We start from the raw sequence: 20,731 nt of genomic DNA on the forward strand, positions 1-20,731 counted from the left end.
CACCGTGATCTTGAAGACTGTGAAGTGTTCAATGTTCAATTAAATTTTTAAAACCTCACAAGCCTGGGTAAAAAAAGGCATACAAATGAGGCTTGAGATTCATTCAACCTTGTTAAGTGAAAACTAATGGATTTGGGAGAAAATAAACCAGGCTCCCCTTTTCAAACAGTGTTTTCAATAACCTAGAAGAAGCCTCCAGAGTCACTGGGATTCTTTGCCTGAGGACATCATTCAACAATGCCAACAGAGAAAAAACTAGAAAAGTAACAGAGAGGTAATAGAAATAAAACAGGGGGGAAGAAAAGGAAAAAGAGAGAAGGCAGGGGCACCTGGGTGGCTCAGTCAGTTAAGCGTTCGACCTTAGCTCAAGTCCTGATCTCACGGTTTGTGAGTTCGAGCCCCGAGTCGGGCTCTGTGCTGACAGCTCAGAGCCTGGAGCCTGCTTGGGATTCTCTCTCTCCCCCTCTCTCTGCCCTTCCGCTGCTCACCCTCTCTTTCTCTCTCTCTCTCTCTCTCTCAAAAATAAATAAACATTTAAAAAAAAAAAAAAAAGAAAGAATTAAAGCAGAGACCACTCTTGTGCTAAAGTATGACTCGTCCTCTTTGGAACATTGCCCACAGCTCAAATCGACACTTATCAAAGTCTGAACTGAGCAGAAAGCGGTTAAAAAAAAAAAAAAAAAAAAAAGATAAGTAAAATAATCAAGGGGCCACTCTCAGTGTTAAGGAAGAGATTACAAAACAAAACTATTCGAGAGGCAGAGACCTAAGACACACATCATCACAGATTTTCAAAGCAGGGGAGCTGCCTGAGAATGAATTCTAAATGTGGTAGGGGATAAAAATGAGAAAGATAATGTCACTATCTTTAGAAGGGAACCACATGACTTAGTCCACAAAGTTCATCAGGCAAATAAATGGCCTAAAACTTGATAAAGGATGTAATGTTATGAAAGATCACGTGAAAAGTAAAACTTTATTGAGTAGAATGCAAGACACATATCAAGAGAAGGTACACGCTGAAATGCAATGAAATTCAAACAGTGTAGATAATTAAGTTTCTGAATATAAGATCCATGCCAGATTCTTCCTAACGTCATGACGCCTGAGCGTCATCCCTTTTAAAAGCCATCCCTTTTAAAGCTGGTTTTGTGGAAGGAACCATGGCACTCTTTGCCAACATCCATCGGTAGCACAGTTAAGAGTAGAGATAGTGAGCTAGTTGAACTACTGTTTACTGTTCTTGATCCAGCTGGGATATTCAAATATTCATAAAAATGAAAAGCAAAGAAACAGCTGAAAGAGATAAAAAAAAAATATATCACCTCATTCTCTTACTGATAAGGATATTACCTAAGCTATGTGGGGATTTAAACGATATCTAAAGCCAAGACGTGAAATATTCCCGAAGCATCCCCTACACAAGGGTGTGCAAAAAATGGAGCCGGTAAAATGGCCTGCGTACCCGATCCCATGCATGTGAAATTCTGTGTGGAAATACGTGTGGGTCTTGGCCACCTCTCGGTGGAGGAATTTTAGATGTTTACTTTTTCCTTTGCACCTTCTTGTATTACCTGGATTTTGTATGAGACACGATTGTTACTTTGTGAATGTCAGAGAGCATGAACCTATGGGCAGGAAGGGACGGCAAACAGGAGTTTGTTCACTGACAGTAGTACATGGGCGAGTCCTAGGGAAACTGGAAATTGACAAAGTCTTCTTTAAGACCTCTGTATCTCCCTTGATGCATCATTCCCTCTTGTAATTCTCAAGACTGCATTCCTGAGTAATCTTCTCCACCAAAGCCTAGTCGTTTAAGTGCCTCCTGGATAATCTGCTAAAATAATCCAAACTACAACATTATGACATATACAAGAAGTTGACACATTAGACTATTTGCAGTGCTTTTTCCACAGATTAATCCAGTGAACAAGAAGGGTAAAGGCACTGATAAGAAAGCCCTTTTAGGAGCTTTCTGGACAAGTTATTGTGTCCATAAATAAAATGATAAAAGGTGACTGTTTGCTTTCCAAAACTGAAGCCCAATATTTAACAAGCTGGATGCTTATACAAACTGGAATGACAACCACCAAACTATCATGTATAGAATCATGTAGCATCACTCACTACCATATCCAGTCAGCTCTAAACTCTGCTTTTAATATGCCAAACCATCCCATTTGCCTTTAAGAAAGTCATAACCTCCAACACAGACTTCCCCATTTAAACACCTTCAAAACCTCCCATGCTGAGAGACATCCTTCTTCTTTTTCTTAAAGTTTATAGTTTATTTATTCATTTTGAGAGAGAGAGAGAGAGAGAGAGAGAGAGAGAGAGAGAGAGAACAAGTGGGGGAGAGGCAGAGAGAGCCAGAGAATCCCAAGCAAACTCTGCACGGTCAGATGCAGGACTCAAACTCGTGAACTATGAGATCATGATCTGAGCTGAAGTTGGATGCTTACCCAAGTGAGCCACCCAGGTGCCTCTGAGAGATTTCTTAAATGTTTTCTTTAAAGGGTTCCCTAAAGACAAGGAAAAATAAAACCCTAAGGGGTTTGGGGGCACAGGGTGACACAGTTTCCTCAAATGAGAGCTGTGTTCCTGAAATGTTAGGTTGTGAATCAATAATGGACCTGAATTTTGGATTTTATTCCTTAGAGGCCTCTACCTGTTGAAGTGCTCCTAGGGTCATACCAGGATCTCTGCTTGGCTCAAACTGTACTCATTCCCCAGGTGATTTCATCCAATGGCTTGATTTGAAAAGCCTTCTGTAAAATGATGACTTCCGAATATGAACCTTCAGCCTGACCCCTCCCCTGAACTCCAAACCCACATTTCCAGCATCATTTTTCCTACACATCCCATTTCCCACTCAGCATCCACTCTTGGATCTCCTCAGAGGCATCTCAAATTTAACATGGCTGTGCTGGCCTGGAATCTGCCTAAGCTGTTTTGCTGAAGTACCTGCACAGAACTGTCCCCAGCGTGTGAGACATGCTGACCAAGAGTGTTGCTTTCCAACTGTGGCTTGAGTAGCTTCTGGGGGTTAGGACCAGCTTGTCGGCATTATTTGTTGGTAATGGCGTGATGGATGATTTGCACCTTGGTGAGCCTCTTGAAAAGTTCTGCCACTGAGGCTGGCTACCCAGCAAGAAAACACCTTTGTGAACAGCAGGGATATGATCAGCCAAGACCTGGTTCCAAGGTATTCCATGCACATACTGGTGGCTCTTGACCGAAGTATGTCCTGGCCTGGCAGAGGGAGGCCTTGGCTGTGATACAACCTTTGCCTATGGTGTCCATCCTTGCTGTTGTTACATTTCATCACTTTCCTGCCTTGGAGATCTAGAAGTCCTATTATTTGGGTCCTGAGAATCTTTTCAATAACCCAACCCTGTCTAACTGACACGGTCAGTGCAATGTCCAACCCTAAACGCCTGACATCATCCCCTAACCAGCTCCTCCTGCACTTTTTCTCACGTCTGCAAATTGGGAACTGTATTCTTTTAGATCCGTAGGACAAAACTTTTGGTGTTTTCTTTGACTCCTCACCCTTGCACTGTAAGTCTTCTCCATTGGTAAAATCCATCGGCTCTCTTCAAGTGTCTCCAGGATCTGACCATATCTCATGGCCCCCTGCTACCACGTTGGTTCAATTCAAGCTCCCCCCTCATCTATCACAAGGGTTATTACAACAGCCACATAACAGTTCCTTCTGTTTCTGTCCACGGCCTCCAGCAATCTCTTCTCAACTCAGCAGGCAGAGTGATCCTGGGGAAACAAGCCAGAGCAGGACACTCATGTGCGCCAAAAAGCCAACTCCATATTATAACTTACAAGGCCCTACAGGGCTTGGCCCTCGCTACCTGTCTGATGTCATCTCCTACCACTCCCTCCTAGCATCCTTGCTGTTCCTGTACCTGCCAGGGACACTCTTGCATCAGGGAGGGCATCTCTACTGCTGATCCCTCTGCCAGAGTGTGGTTCCCCAAACCTGGCTGGTTCCCTCACTCCCTCTACTTAAAAGTCACCATATTAGTGAAGCTTCCCCAGTGACCTTATGTAAAATTAATCACCAATAACACCCAACGTTTCCTAACCTTTTTCGCTGCTTTATTTTTTCTCCTGAGACTTAACACTATCTAACACATCCTCTTCCCTCAGCAGAATGTAACCTCACCAAGGCCAAGAGCTTTCATCTGTCTTACTCTCCACTGTACTTCTGTACCCAGGACAACACACATAGCAGGAATGCAATGAAGTGGTCTTGAATGAATGATTATATAATTGATATAAAACAACGTTTTTGGTTTTGTTTTTAAACTTCACTGGCATTCTAGGAACATAACCAAGTGTCTCAATGGCACATCCACCCCAGGTGGTGAACAGGCTCAGGCTGAAGTCCACCCCCCTGGTACGGTACAGTAGGCCCTGTTGTACCTTGTTAGACTTGCTGAAGCCCCTGCCCCTCAATCTAGATCATTCAGTTACTGGAGCAAATCATGCCCCTTCTGCCTAGAACATTTGCTGATCCCCTTGTCTTCCCCTAGAATCCTCTGATTCCGCACTTAACATCCAGTTTCCCTTCTACCTCTTCTCTGTGTCTTCCCGACTCTCACTAAGTGGTTAATTTCTTCCTCAGTTGTCTAGCTCCAAACTCTAAGCACTTCTACTGTAGCTGTGTTTATAGCGGTCTCCTCCACTTGTCTTTGGAGGGAGCGCCTTACGAGAAACTCTGTTTTTTTCCATCATTTTACTTGCCCCATACCTCGCACGAAGGTCAACACATGCTCAAAAAATGCTGCTGAATGATAGGAGTAAAAACCAAACTGAGAAGAAAGGAATAGTGCAAAGAGAATATAATCCCCTCAGCAGGAGGGCTTCAAGAGATGTAGGCCTGAGGCTGCCATATGACCTCATGCAAATGCATCAGTTTCTTCACCCCAAAATAGGCAGAATACCCTCCCTCCCTACCTTGCAGCGGCTGTGTGGCTCACGTGAGAAAATAAAAGTCAAATCTCCCATGAAGTATTTTTATTATCAGTGTAGAGATCAGAGATTTACCCTGTCTTTTTAATCCCAGAATTGATTCAGCAAACACGTAAATAACTAGGTTGAGGCCAAGGTGTATCTACTGTAACCATGCCTCTACTGGTTTGCCACATTCAAGCAGGAGAAAACCAGGAAGTGCTCTCCAAAAAGAATATTAAAATCCGGGTTATATATGCTCCATTTTTATATGGAGAGAGAGATAGGTTATATAATATACATCACTAGGTACGGAGAACTGTAATTCCATATCCGTTACACTCTGATACATAGAATGACAGGAAGCTTTATGGCAAACTTAACGTTTGTTAATTTTTTTAGAGGTAGTAAATACAGGACCTTAGAGCGTAAGCTCTGGAGTCCGTCCACTTAGGTTTAAATAACAGTGCACTCCACTACTTTGTACTCTTGGAAAATTAAGCTCCCTCTGCCTCAATGTGCACCTAAGTTAAATACAGATAATAAGTCACTTAGCTCATATGGCTGTTGAAGAGTTAAATGAGACAATACACAGAAAAGGTTAGCACAGTGCCTGGCACACAGTCAGTGCTCATTAAATGTTGGTTATCGTTAATGGTATTCGTGGCTTTTAAAACTTCAGAGTGTTTGCAGGTGTTTTTCTGTACTGACACTAATTTAAATGTAACGGATGTTGCAAATCAAAGTGGTCAAAGCACTTCAGCCCAGCAACGATGCCTTTGTCTTGATATCTCTGCCCCCTCTTCAATCTTGCCTTGGCGGGCTGATGTCAAGATGGCACTCAGAGGGGATGCACATGCTGGGACTAGGTAGCAGAAGAAGCAGGTGCTCTCGTGAGCCTTAATTCTCCGTTTTCTTTCCCTTCCCTCCCCTAACCCACCCTCTGACAAGCACAGCCTGGTATGAAGTTACCATAGCCCAGGCAGAGGTGTAATTAATAATCTGGGGCCTGGGGCCAAATTAGTTTAACTGTACCTGACATTGGCCTTACAGTCTGACTACCCATGTCCTCCTCCTTCCTCACTCTTTTCATGAAAGAAATCCAGAATTCCTTCTCTACTAATATGAGGACTGAACTTCTAACTTCTCCAGTTGATCCCCCTCTCAGCACTGAAAAACGCCAAACCCCGAAAGAGCAGAGACTCCTGGGAATAACAGCAGATCAAGATTCCGAGGACCTGAACACTCATCCTAATAATGGTGTCTGGAGTAAGTCACTGGGACTGCTGTGTGTTAGCTTCCTTGCCCTTCATGCTGTGACAGCACTGTCTAACATACCTACTCGTGAGGTTTTAAGGGATGATTAAATGGGAAAATAGATGTGGGAAAGACCCATGGACACTTACGAGGATCGTATGAATGAGATGTAATTCTAATATAAGATTACTGGTGGGGCACCTGGGTGGCTCAATGGGTTAAGCATCCGACTTCGGCTCAGGTCACGATCTTGCAATCTGTGAGTTCGAGGCCCACGTTGGGTTCTGTGCTGACAGCTCAGAGCCTTGAACCTGCTTTGAATTCTGTCTCCCTCTCTCTCTCTGCCTCTCCCCGGCTCTTGCTCTGTCTCTCTCTCTTAAAAATAAACATTAAAAATTAAAAAAAAAAAGATCACTGGCTTATTTGCCTTTCTCCCTATTTAAACACCGATCTCAATCTCTGAAACCATGCCATTATAAACATCTCTTTTATCAGAAGAAACTTTATTCAAAGAGAATAAAATAATCTATTACATCTATGGGGTTATAAAGATGCGTGATATGGCAATAAACAACAGGCAACTTCTGAATAAGCATAAAATACTTGAGATTTTTAAGAGGCAAAAATTCTCATCAGCTGTGAATATTAATAAAGCTAAAATAGATTCCTGTGTGGGGCGGAAAGAAAAAGATTAGGTCATTGTTGAGCTCTGTCTGTATCCCTTCCAAAAACAATATAGCAAAAATGACCAGTCTCTACCTCCAGATTGTCCCCACCTGCCAAGCCCTTCAAGTTATTCTCACAGGTATGAATAGATCTAGGTAATATTGAACAGTAGGACCAATTTCAAATCCATACAGGGTTTCCTTCAGCATTGTCCTGAAATTCCAGGCATTTCTTTTCCCAGCTCAAGACCAATCACGCCACTTCAGATGATAAGAACGCAACTATCTGAATCAGACGCTTCAACCCCATAAAGGGACAGTGGGGGAGGGGAGGGGTGGGGCAGCGAAACTAAGAACAGCAAAGAAACCTAACGCTTTGCGATATCCTGAATGCTGCACAGGGATTATCTCTTCACTGTTCACAGCAACCCTGTTTGATAGATAGACTTCCCTCATTCCAGATGGATCATTTTAGGCTTAGAGAGGAAAATTACTTGTTCAGGATGACACCTCTAGAAAAGTGCTCAATTGGGGTTTAAAACACATCCTATCTGATCCCAACATTTAGGCTTTTACCCCATGCTACTTCCAAGATAATTTAGAGCTCTTCTTTTAAAATCCTAGGGAAATGGGAATTCTTTTTTTTTTTTTTTTTAATGTTTATTTCCTTTTGAGAGAGAGATGGAGAGAGAGAGGAAGTGGGGGAGGGTCAGAGAGAGAGGGAGACACAGAATACAAAGCAGGCTCCAGGCTCTGAGCTGTCAGCACAGAGCCCAATGCAGGGCTTGAACCCATAAGCTGTAAGATCATGACCTAAGGCAAAGTTGGAGGCTTAACTAACTGAGCCACCCAGGGCCCCATCTTTAAGATTATCTGAGTACCTTTTAGAATTCTGTGGCACAAAGACAGAGTGAAGAGAAAGTGATCTCATGTAGGAACAGGTAATGGGGTAGCTGGGACAGTGCTATTAGTTGGCAGGTCCATTGTCAATACTGAAAATATTGCCATCATCTAAAAACAGTACTGGATTCAGTATGCAAGTGTCTGAAGAGCCTTTCCAAAGTGTAAATCAAATAGGTGAGATGCAAAGTGTCTGAATACAGTAGGAGCTAAAGAAGAGTTAGAGGACAGTACCTTTGATAGCTTTCAATGAGACTTGAATAGGAACTTGTATGTGCTTTCTACAAACAGACAGGGGCATGAAGGGCAGAGGTAGCATTTGGGGATCTATGGCAAAAGGGAAGTAAGAGCGAAAAGGCCTTCGAATAGGAAACTGGATTAAAACCAGTAAGAATTTCTTCCTTCAATCTACAATTCCAACTCATTCAAATGATGTAAAACCAAATATAAGATGAGGAAAAACATGATTCAGATCATTTCGAGTCCAATTTGACTTACATCAGTTAAGCAAAGTAGGTTCTATAAGAAAATGAGTATCTGTACATTTAAAATGTTTGCAACAACCAGTCAGATCTCTCCTTGAAAGAACAGTCTGGGGCTCTCTTCCTTCCCGATTCTTGGTTTGACCAATGAATTGTTTTACAATCTACAACAGAAGGAATCTACGACAAAAATACAGCCATTTCCAAGGAGCCTAACTGAAACTTTTAAATCATTCTGCGATTAACTTTTAAAACAAAATATTTTTCCATAAAGATACTGTCCCGCCATTATAGAGCACGCGTAAATTATTTTTTAAGATGCAAAAACTCCGTTTTTCTGTGTAATAGTAAATTGCTTTCAGCTGGGGTTTAGAGAGGCAAGGATCAATCATTTCTCTCTGGGCACCTGAAAAGGCAGTTATCAGAGTGATACTTTGGCTGGGTTAAAGAGGTGAGCTACAATCTGTTACCCACGAGGGACACCCGTCTCAAGAAGGTCATGCCACAAGCTCATCGTTTGTATCTTATGACGGCCCGGGGCGTGATTAAAGCACTTTTCTGCCTTGGGTTTTCCACTCCTTTGCCACAGCGATGTTTGTCAGTCGGCAATGATAATCTAACCACGAGGGCCCTGGCCAAGGCAGCCCCACGTCCCCCGGGTGTCCACTGGCAGTTCTGACAGGGCAAAGGAAGAGAAATCAGGGAGACAGTGGGAGAGAAGGAGCAGCAGAAGATAAGAAGGAACAGGAGGGAGCAATTAAGGCGAAGCAGAAGAAGACAGAGAAGAAGTAAGACAAGAGGGAAGACGTGCAGAAAGGGGACGGCTAAGCCAGAAGGAAGTCAATGCCGAAGCGAAAGTGGAACAGGGCCCCCACGGGTGCGCCACTGTGCTACCGGTAGCCTCCTCTTACTGCTACATTTTTCCCCGGAGAGGAAGCAGGGTAACAACTCCTCTGTGCCGTTATTACCTGGATGAGTTCGTCCAGCTCGGTCGAATTGACACAGGAGTGCTGGGAAATGAATGTCTGCTTCTGGATCACAATGGTGGTCCTCTGTGAAATCTCATGAGGCTGCTCCAATGCTTTGAACACGGTGGCTCCGATGATCAGATAGAGGACAACCACCAGGAAAATCGTGGAGACCGTCTTCCATTTCATAACATTAATGGTCGTGTCACTCTCCACCCGGGAAGCAAGCACTGTGGGTTTCGTGGAAAACGAGAGCCTCGGTTTGGAGTTCTGAGCGGCAGATTTAGGGTCCAGCAAGTCAGGTGCCGCCACTGACAACAACAGAGAGTGAAGGTTAGGTTGGAGAAGGGTACGGGGGTAATGGCTGGGCTTCTTTAGGGGATGAGCAAAGGCGGACTCAGCTCCGCTGCTCTCCTGGTGGAAGCTCTGGAACCAACCTGAGTGTTCCTACTGGATTGCTCTGGGACCGTACATAAAGGTTCAAGGACAAGGGGCGGGGTCTCAGCTCTCTGCTGCTATTGGGGTTCCAGAGCCAAGGAAGGAAACAGGAGGTGGACCAAGAAACTTACAAAAAAAAAAAAAAAAAAAAAAGGTAAGATGCCTGAGCTCTTCCTCATGAACTTTTAAATTTACATCTATTCACCGTTGCTAGTCAGCAAAGACTGAACTCCTAAGAGTTGGTGGTACTAAACGATCTCATGAATGCTCATCAAGAAGGTTCACGGACTATTTCTGTTCTCAAGAACTTAACCCTCTGTACCACAAGCAGTTGACATCAAGAACATTCTTTGTTTTTATTTAGAAATTCGTTGTAATAAAGGGATTGTATTATAAGTGAATTTGTGATCCAAACATTGTTGCTCAAAGTAAAACATTAGTCATTTTCTGGTAAAACATGATGGGAAGCAAACCACTCAATTGCCCAATCATTTCTTTGTTGCCTACCCTCTAAAGTGATTCATGATTAAACATTCTCTACATCTTACTTTTCAATCTCTGGCATCTTGAAAAAAAACAGAGTATTGCTACCTCTCTGGCACCATCCTAGGTGCTGCTAAGACATGAGAAGTTGCTTCCATGTCAACAGTGAACGTTATCCAGAACAAAGAATTTAAAACCTTATCTTACACCTTAGACCCTCCGTACAAAGCGAATTGCCCCATTAGCGTGGATTTATGTGTTCTCTTACAAATTCCCATATACTCTGAGGTGACTCTAAATCCATTTATGATTTATCTCAGCTGCTCAAAAATATCATTAATGGATTTCTTCTTAGAAAATACAAAGATACTAGATTTTCACTTGCTAAGGAGGGAATAAGCTATCTACTACAGAATGTTTGATTGGAAAGGCAACATTGAACCAAAAGAGTTAATAGAATAGCCAAAAAACAAAACAAAACAAAACAAAACAAAACAAACCACCAAAACAAAAACCCAAGAAGAAAAACCAGGGGGGCCTGAAAAAAAAAAAAAAACAACAAACACCGACTCAAGCAGAACGATCAATTTCAGAGTCCACAATTGTTATAGATAGAAGTAAAATTGCTCTGGTGTCTATAATAAAAGCCTAATCAGAAAGAACACTTTCAGGTAAGTATATGAGACATCACTGCAGAACTGAACCCAGAGACCCTCACAGGAACCAGAAATTACTTGAGAACGAGAAGAGAATGGAAAGTGTCCGTTTTCACAGGGCTGGGGTCCCTGCCCTCTTGACCACCACTGGTGGTGGGACTACCTGTTTGAGTTCCTAAATCTTCGACTGCCCGTGACAAAGAAGCTTTGCAAACAAAGCTATTTAAGACACTAGCCCTAAGCAGTGTTGCACAGTGATGGCAGATAAGAGAGGGCGCCTCAAACCAGCAAATCAAACCCCTGAACGACTCTGACTTCGAAGAGATGAAATCAGAGCTCTGACAGAGTAGCTGCACCCATGGCTCCAAGTGGAGATTCCACATATACACGGCTCATTTCGGCAACTTCCTATGGTTCAACCTGCTGTATACAGGTATGAACACGTCTCCCTCCTGATGCGGTCCCCTGCTCAGAATAAGGCCACAAACTAGTAGACACCTTTAACAGAGTTAAATGTAACATTCAACACCTTTATAGTTAGAAAGGCAACTTCACTCAAAATTAGCACTATGTGTTCAATGTTCTAATCAAAAATAACTTTTTTTTAATAGACATGCTGGTAACAGCTGATATCACTGTCACCTGCCGACTAGCTACCCGGTTCCACCTCCAAGCTACTTAATGTGTCTTGAGTGAAAAATAAAGGTCGTAATCTAAAATTAAGCCATTTTTGGAATAAAAATAACAGAAATCCACATTATCTCTCTGAAGAAAGCTTTCCAAGCCTTTCCTCTCCAATTCTCTGTGCTCTTATATTTCCGGTTTTTCACACCAAAGGTTTTGGGTCAGCAGAACTGGAGAACACGGAGACTTTACCTTGAGGCCCCCAAATCCCAATCCCAAATCCCAACACCACACTAAAACATCATAATTATATGCTTTTGGGGGAAAGAAACAGATATGTTTTTAGAAGACTGTGTGTGTGCATTAAGCTAATACATTTCCTGCTGAAGTTTAATTCTTTGAAGCTATTGCCTTATTTTTTTAATTAGCAGAAATATATATAAATGCACATTTGGCAGACGGAATGGACAGCAATTGGTGAAATACCAAAATAAAAAACAACAGCCTTTCCTCCCCAGCTAACATGGGCAAGGAACCTCTGTGTTTGCATCTCCACGCCGTCTGATGTATGATCGGGCAGGGGTGCTCCTTAGAACAAGGAATCAAAGAGTCGTCCCTTCACACACTGTCATCACCATCGCTACCTCCCTCCTCTGCCACTAGCACATCACAGTCTCCTCTTAATCCCGGTCTCCCATCCTCACACGGGTATGCCTTCTACGCGCCGGGCCCGCGGCTGACGACTCAATAGCAAGAGAAATGAGCTTTTTTTTCAGCACCACCGCCTGTTCCACCTCGCAAGGGGCAACAAGTGTGACCGGGGTCACCATGCGTCCTGCCGGTCGGCTGGTCCCAAGGGCTGACCCTCCTCCTCCTTCGGAAACTCCCTTAAGGTGTCCCAAACCCATAGCCTAGGCAGATAGATGCCAAAGCCCCAGGCACCAGCGGGAGAGGGGGTGGGGGAGAGGCAGCCAGCGGAGGAGCCGGGGATCGATCTGCCTCCAAGCCGAGATTACGACCCAACACCTTGGACGGGAAACGAAGGTGGAGAACGTCCGCTTGCTGCCAGCGGGGCATTTGCAGCCCTCCCACCAGTCCCGGCTGGGGAGGGAAAGCGCGGGGCGGGGGGTGGTGGGGGTGGTGGTGGTGGGGTTACCCGGGGGTCTCACCTCCTGCTCTATAGCCGGGTCTCTCCCGCGAGGCGCTGGGAAGCATGAGGCATGCAGCATTCAAAATGTTTTTTGAAAAAGACGGACTTGAAGCTTTTACAAACACGCCATTGTACTCACTTCTTATTCAGAGTCGGGCTGCGCGCTCCGAGCTGCACGGGCAGGCATTTTCCCCGGCTTTGTTTTACAAGGTGGGGAGAGCGGGGCTGGACGCGGGAGGGGGTGGGGGGGAGCGTGAGAAGAAACGAAATCGCGGGAAGGAGGGGACACCGGCGGGCTGGGCAGAGGGCGAGGCCGAGGCCAAGTTGGGCGCGGGCGCCGCCGCCCCCGCACGCGCCTGCGGCCGGGCCCGGGTCACCCGGAGAGCGCGGGCGACCCGGGTCCCGCGCCGGCCGGCAGCCGCCGCCGCCGCCGCCGCGCGCTCCGCCCGGGCTTCCGCGCTGGCCGGTCCCCGGCGAGGCGCGGCGCGGGGGCGGTCGGAGCAGCCCGTGCGGCCGTGCGCCCCGGCGTCTTTGTGCGCGAGCCTCGCTCTGCCCCTCTTCGCATGTCTTTGTGTGTCTCCCCCGGCAAAGCCCTCGGGCCCCGGGGGGCGGGGGGTGTGGCACGGGCTCGGCGCGCCGGGCGCCCTCCCGCCCGCTGCTCGGCCGCCCTCCGCCGCTCTCCCTTCCAGGCTCGCGGCTCTCGTCCCTCGCCCGCTCCTTGGAACTCCCTCCCCCTCGCCTCCTCCCCGCTCCCCCCCATCTCCCCCGCCTGGGCTCGCCTCTCCGCACCCCCTCCTAGCCCAACCCTCGCCGCCGTCGCCCCTGCCTGTTCGCCTGGGGCAGTGCCCTGGGGCTCGGCTCACCTGCTGCCTCTTCTCGCAGCCCCTTCCACTATACTGCCCCCTCCCCACATCCCCATTCTCACTCTCCATCTTCTTCCAGAGGGGGGTGAGGGGCGTGGGATTGAGCTCTGGGGCGCCGGTCCCAGGACCCCTGCACGTGGACATCCTCTGCTCCCCTTGCTCACCGCCCCCCCAGGGTTGTGCAGAGAAGTGCCCCCATTGGCGCCCTGAGACCCCTGGAGTGGGGTCGGTAATGGGCTGCTGGCTCCTTTCAGCCTACGCCTGGGGAAGTGTTGTCGAGTCACCAGCAACCCCCACCCCACCTCCATGGGGGCAGGACCTGGGCGGCGAGCTCTGATCAACAGAAGGTTCCAAACCAGAAAGGATGGGGAACGCACCGGGAGCTAGGGTGAAGAAGACACCTAGGGATGCAGAGGGAATGGAAGAAAAATCGGTAGGCTCTCAGGGCAAGACCCCTTTGCTGGGGAGAGAGGTTGCAGACGTTCTCGGTAGAGCGCGGAGAGGGAGACCCGGGACATCAGTGTGAACCCCCGCGCTCCCTGACACCTCGGCATCTAGATCCCAGCCTGGTGGGTACCAGACCCCGCCCAGACTCCTAGACTGCTGCGCGGGGGCGGCTGAACGCCTGGCTGCAGGGGTGAGGGAACCGAACCCGCAGAGGAGGGGGAGAAAGCGCGCGGAGTACAGGCTGCAGCTGAAATTGGCTAGTCCCCCCACCACACTCGTGATGTAGCAGAACTTCAGTCCGAGTGTAAACTCTTCCTTCTTACTTTCTCTGCGGGAATCCCCCGCTGACCCCCCATCCCCTCCACCGCTGTGTGTGAGAGTTTATCTTCCAGAAGGGCTGCCTGGTCACAGTGGACCATTTCACCAGCTGCAGGGAGTATTTCCTAGTGAAAGCTGTATACGTGAGAAACTAGTCAAAGCTACAGACCTAAGGAGGTCAGGCAGAGCAGAAACACTCCTGATGGTAAAAAGAACGTTGTAAATCTTTTGCAAACCCGTGGCCATCAATGCTTAAAAATGCCAGGTTATTCTTTAAATTCCAGAATAGATTCAGCACCTCGTTCTCCTGTTAAAGATGTCTTCCTTATTAGGAATTCCTTCCTGCTGGAACTGAAACATGTTTTTCTCGACTTCTGCTCTCAATGTAATCGGATGTCCTTTCTGAAATGTGAATCTGATCCTCTCACTTAAAACCTTTTCAAACTCTCTAGGTTACATATAATTTGCTTCCTGATCTGGCTTCTCTTTTTCATTCCAGACCTTTCTGAGTACAGTCATCTTCCTTCACGTGTCTTCCCCCAGTCCTCTCCCCAACTTTATAGGACTAAGACATTGTATTAGTAGGGTTCTCCAGAGAAACAGAACCAATAGGGCGTGAGGGTGTGTGTGTAAAAGATTTATTGTAAGGAACTGGCTCACACCGTCATGGGGGTGTGAAATCCCCAGGGCAGTTCTGGCAGGCTGGAAACTCAGGCACTAGTGGATGCTCCAGTCTTGAATTTCTTCTTTTCTGGGAAACCTCAGTTTTTGCTCCTAAGACCTTCAGCTGATCGTATGAGGCCTACCCCACATCATCAAGGGTAATCTTTCCTAAAAGTTAACCGATTGTGGAGTGCAACATCTACAAAATACCTTCACAGCAACACCTAGATTAAGTGTTTGACCAAATAACTGGCTGCTGTTGCCTAGCCAAGTGGACACGTAAAACACATCTTGAGACATTATCCTTCCCATCTCCCAGTTCTCTGGAAGTGTCTCCTGAATCCTAGCTACTCAGGTGTCTCACTCTTTGCTTCCCATGCAACTTGGGCTTCTATGTTTGTACTTGTCACATTGTGTTGTGCTACTTCAGACTATACTAGAAGCTCAGTGAGGGCATTAACTGTATCTCTCTGTCCCCCGTAGTAGCCACGATAACCAGTGACTGGTGCTAAACAGGTGTTTGATGAACATCTGAATGAAAGTGTGACTGTGGGACGTCATTCTCCTCAGGCATTTGGAGCCAGGGTGGCCAACACAGATAGGACATGAGATGAATTCACCTCCAGAATCCTTTCTGCCCTATTCCAGGCTTTTTGTTCTCCAGATTACGTGATCCCAAACACTTTGACGCTTGCTTGTTTGTTTAAATTTTCCCCTTTTGCTTAACAACTTGGGGATTCCTTTTTGTTCCATCTGGGTCTTTTGCCAATTTAACCATCCCTTGTCAGGCACCCGTCCTCGGTCAAACTGACTAATGCTCACACAGTGGGAGATTAACTCAGAGTTTACATACTCCTGCATGGTGAGCCTCTTTCCAGGATGCACTGAATGGAGGACTCACCCCCAATCCCAAATACTGAATTGTCCTTTCCTCTCCTTTTCTCTATCGGTGCATCTGTAGCAGTTGCCTTCCATTACCCCCTCACATTATTCTCTCATTAGGCACATATATATGGGGGGGGGGGGCACAAATCTACTTTACAGATACGTTAAAATAAGACCAAAAGAAAAAACCCCAAACTGTAACATTAGCAGAAATCACTGCAAGAAGCCAGCCTCAGCCTCACAAATAACCAGTCTCCACACTGACTTGAGCTCTGCTTTCCACTTCAGCCCCTCACGGCCCCCTCAGCCAAATACTCCTACCGCTTGAAGAACCTTCTTGTGCCAAACACACACTCACTGTGTTTGAAGTGAGGGGAAAAAAAGGAAGAAGAGTAGTTTGTATCATCGAAGCTGGAGAAACAGGGAAACGGGGTGGCTTATCCTAATTTTAGGCCTGCATTTCTTACTCTACATACAAATCCCATCAAAAGTGTGATAGGCTAGGTGGACTTCATTTCCTTCATGCGGCAGGACTATACAACACCCCTTAATTTTACTTCAGTGGACAGGAAAACCTGAAATATGTAATGGAAAGGTTGAGCTCCCCGAAATTCTACACTCCCTTCATTGTGGTGCTTTCAGAACTGTTGTTCTGCTCCAGCTAACAGTGTGAAATCTACAGGATTTCACTTTTATGTCTATTTTGCTTTTTGACCTTGGCCTACTCATGGTCACACACACACACACACACACACACACACACACACACACGGCATACCACTGTCTCTCCCATAATTCCAAACAGACCTGTAATTTTGGAGTCTAAGTGACCTCTGTGGGCATCCTAACTCTTCCATTTGCGAATCATGTGAGTTTGAGAGAGTCCCCTGATCCCTCTGAACATCAGTTCCCTCATCTATGAAAGAGAGACAATACACCGAACTCACAATGGATTGCTGTAAGAATTAAAGTGAGACCACATACGGCGCTTTATCATTGTAAGTTCTCAGAAGAACTTTAGTCTCTCCTGTGTGCTTGACCTAACCCTATGAACCAAGGGGTTCCTGGCCAAGCCAGACCACCAGCAAATTTCAACTCTATCGTAACTCTTGCCATTTATTGAATCTTCTGGATAACCTCACTGCATACGTTTGAGATGAGAAAGAATAAATCCTATCCATCAGATATTGACTGAATGCCTACAGGGTGGCAAACAGGAGCTCTGTGGATATAGCAAGGTTGCTGCCTTCTGTGAGCTTCCGGTCTAGAGAGGGCAGGTGTTAAACAAACATAAAGTTAAAGTTCTGGTCAATGCAATAAACAGAAGGTAGAGAGAACAATGAGAGCGTCTGAGGTTGGAGGATCAGGGAAGGCCTGTCTAAAGAAGTGACATTACAGTTGGGGCCTGAAGGTGGGGGAGGGGGGAGAGCAGGGGGAGAGAGGGAGAGGCAAAATGTAAGGGAAGAACTGCCTCAGAAGAAGGAGGAACGTGTAGAAAAACTATGGAAAGGCAGAAGCGTGGCAATTAGAATTGGGGGAGCTCAAAGAGAGAGGATTGGTGGTAGACAGTGAGTAAGCTGGAGAGGCAGGCAGAGACCAGGCCACATGGCACTTGGATTTTAATTAACAGGACTTTGACAAATTTTCAGCAGAGCACTAACCTCATCAAATGGCATTAAAAAAAAAATCACTGTGGTTACTACATGGAGAACAGACAGAAGGCGAACAAAAATGTAAGCAGGTAGGCAGCAAATTTAGATGTTATTGCTTTAGCCCAGGTGAGAGATTCATGGGGTAGGAGGGAGGGGAGGAGATGAGACGTGGCAGTAGATCAGGAGGGTTCTGGGATCCACTGGAGAGGGGAGCGGATGGTGAGGAAGAAGGTGGACATTTCCCAAGAGGTTGTAGTTCACTACAAACTCGGAGGAGACAACTGTATAGGCCGTACTTCAGCGAAAGGCCCGCCTGATGTGGTCCCTCCGAGGGCACTTACCTCCCCCTCTCACAGCTGCTGTGTTTCCTGTGGGACTCGTCCTGATTGTGGGCACAGTGTGTGTCCAATATAGTCATGATTCCTCCACCTCTTAACTGACTCAGGCATGGGCCTGTGACCCACTCAGCCAACGAGACTTTTGCCATGGTTTCTGAGAGAAGAGACTCTCGCGCTCTATGGCTGATCTTGAACCCAAAACCTTGGAGGTTATTATTCCAATAAGAGAGGAGAAGGCACCAGGGAATGGAGCCAACACAGAGCAAACAAAACCAAGATGACCAGGAGCAGGTGACGACATTTGGTGGATCCTCTATACCAAACCGCACCATAAGCCACACACATTTTCTTTTTATATAAGCCAGTTTGGGTTGAGATTTCTGACACTAAAAATCGAGAGTCTGAATTGAAACACTGCAATGCAAGGAACTGGAGAAAGTGAGAAATAATTAGCCTATATGGAAGTCTGTAAGTTGACTCTCAATGATTCCTGCCACCTGCTCTTCATGCCCTGTGTTTCACCTTCCCCTTGACTGTGGGCTGCTAACGAATAGAATAGAGTACAAGGGATGGGATGTTCCTTTAAAGATTAGGTTATGAAAAGACCATGCGCTCTCTCTTACTCTCTCTTGGGATCTCTCTCTCCGGTGGAAGCCAGCTGCCATGTGATAAGCCAGTCCCAAGGAGAGACCCTTGTGAGCCTGGAAGTGGAACTCCTGAGGTCTTCCAACTGCCATGTACGGGGAGCTCGAAAGCAGAAGTTTCCCCAGTCAAGCCATGAGATGACTATAGTCCTAGACAGCACCTGAGTACCGCCTCTCGACAGACCCTGAGCCTGAACCACTCAAGAAAGTTCCTCTGAGATTCTTGAGCCCCCAAAGCTGTGAGAACGTGAATGTTCCTTGTTTTCAGCGGCGAAGTTTCGGGGTCACTTCCTATGCAGCAACAGATAATAATCCAACTTCTAAGAGTGAAATCCCAACTAAGCTTATAAAGTGTCAGTCAGGCCTGAAATATGCAAATTACTTTAAGAAGGCAATTCCTCCAAGGCAAAAGCACATTCATCTGAAGTATTCATAACCCTAAAATTAGAATATGTTAATTAGAAGGAAAGTTGGACGTCATCGAAAGGATAGCAAAAGATTGTCTAGAGCAGTGGGTCTCAAACCTGAGCCTCCATCAGAATGTCTCAGAGCGCTTATCAGACACAGATATTGCGAATATCAAGTTGCCACGTGATGCCGAAGCTGCTAGTCCGTGAAGCACACTTTGAGAGTCCTGGATGAAAAGCAGGATTGGGTTCACTCTGCTCTCATAGCTCCCAGTCACAGAGGCCGTTTCTGCAGTGGTAAGAAATTGGGCTAGAGACAAGCCATGGTTTGGCTGACAAATCATGGCAGGCACACATCACCGTTCAGTTTCATTCTCAGAGGGGTGCGGTTCAAACGTTCTTTCCACGTGCAGTACCTCCTACACGTTTGGTGCCATTTGTGGTACAAGAAATGTACTTGTTCACTCATTCAATTGTTCATTTATTTATTTAGTACCATCTGTGTAACAGGAAGGCATTTTTCTAGCATTCGGGGATATAGAGTAGCGAAGAAGACGCGCCAAATCTTTGTAACCGTGGAGCTAAAATAAGGAAAGAATGACACCAGTAAAACTGTGTCCATGTCTATTCAGCAAAACATCCCTGAGTTGCTGAGAGGGTTTCAGGTTAAAGTGCTTCCCTCTGAAAAGTGAAACGAAAAATATCGCTTTTCCCTAAAACTTGGCAAAATTCATCAAAATCAGGACACTCGCTTGGTGAAGAGTCACTCTCAAATATGTAACGCTCAGCAATATTTTTAATGGATTTGTATATGTGCTTACTTTAAAATAAATACATGTGCACAAACATATGGAGAAAGGTAAGATTTTCTCATGCAAACAAGAGTCTCTTTTATAATGGCAATTCTTAGTTCCATATGATTTCTTTTTAGTTTTGAAAATTCATGTGAGTTGAGACACTCATCTTTTGTATATAAACGTGGATCCTTTAATCATGTAGCCACCAGCATTAATTATTAAAAATAAGCTAATATCTACATATAATTTTGCTCAACTAGGAATGAGGTACTGAATAAAGGCATTGTGAAGCAAAGAAATCCTTGTAAAATGGTCCTCTGTTACAATAGAATATATTCAGTTTACAAAGAGGAAATTCTGCTCCAGATTTCTTTCCCCTTCCAAAACCGAGTATCATAAACTATCAGTAGGAAATGAACATTTAGCTGGTATGTATCTAGATTTTAGCACTCTTCACCTCTGGCATCACAGGTAAATCTTCCACCAACAATGAATTCATTAGGTAAGTTTTTTAAGTCTGCCAATATTGGGCAAAGTAATTACATCAAATGTGATGCTTTTTATTAAAATCAGCCATAAATACAGAGAGAACTAGAGCATTTTCAATTTTTCTTGATGGCTTTCATTACCTAATGAATTTTCAGCACATCCAGTACTTTATTTAAAACTTCTATTTGTTGTGAATATTTGCCAGTCCAGCATTTTGCCTTCGCCTGAGACCACAAATTCTGACAGCAATGAAGAACAAATCAATTTTTTTGTGTGTGAAGAACAAATCAATTCGATCTCTCTTCTAAAATGAAGTCAAAGACATAAAGGTAATAAAAAAAGCAAATAGAGAATGTGAGTAATTGGAATCTCCTAAAGGTACTTTTTAATGTGTTCAATGACCAAAGATCTTAATTTCACCATATGCAGATTTCAAGAATCTAGCTTTCCTTTATACCTTTCTGTGTCTGTGATTAAATAAGCACATACAAGGCTTGCTCATGGCCATCTACCAAGTTAATGGCAGAATTGTATCACCCAGGGTGTGTTTACTGTATAAGAAAGCTATAAAACAAACTAGAATGTGGCTTTTGGTAGAATTGAAAAAAATTGTTAAGGTGTTTGTGTTGATCTCTCC

General features: G+C 45.4%; 1 protein-coding gene across 1 annotated transcript in view; it reads right to left on the reverse strand.

The window, feature by feature from the left end:
• Positions 1 to 12,724, reverse strand: part of KCNK2 (potassium two pore domain channel subfamily K member 2) — a 122,193-nt gene extending 109,469 nt beyond the window's left edge. The window contains exons 1-2 of the mRNA XM_042926029.1: positions 12,611 to 12,724; positions 9,241 to 9,551 (exon numbers count right to left, since the gene is read on the reverse strand). Coding sequence (XP_042781963.1) covers positions 9,241 to 9,551; positions 12,611 to 12,656 — 357 coding nt within the window. The 5' untranslated portion in view covers positions 12,657 to 12,724. The remainder of the gene's footprint in view (positions 1 to 9,240; positions 9,552 to 12,610) is intronic.
• Positions 12,725 to 20,731: the final 8,007 nt, after the last annotated feature.

The sequence above is a fragment of the Panthera leo genome, chromosome F3 (assembly GCF_018350215.1).
Source record: "Panthera leo isolate Ple1 chromosome F3, P.leo_Ple1_pat1.1, whole genome shotgun sequence".
Classification (NCBI taxonomy): Eukaryota; Metazoa; Chordata; class Mammalia; order Carnivora; family Felidae; genus Panthera; species Panthera leo.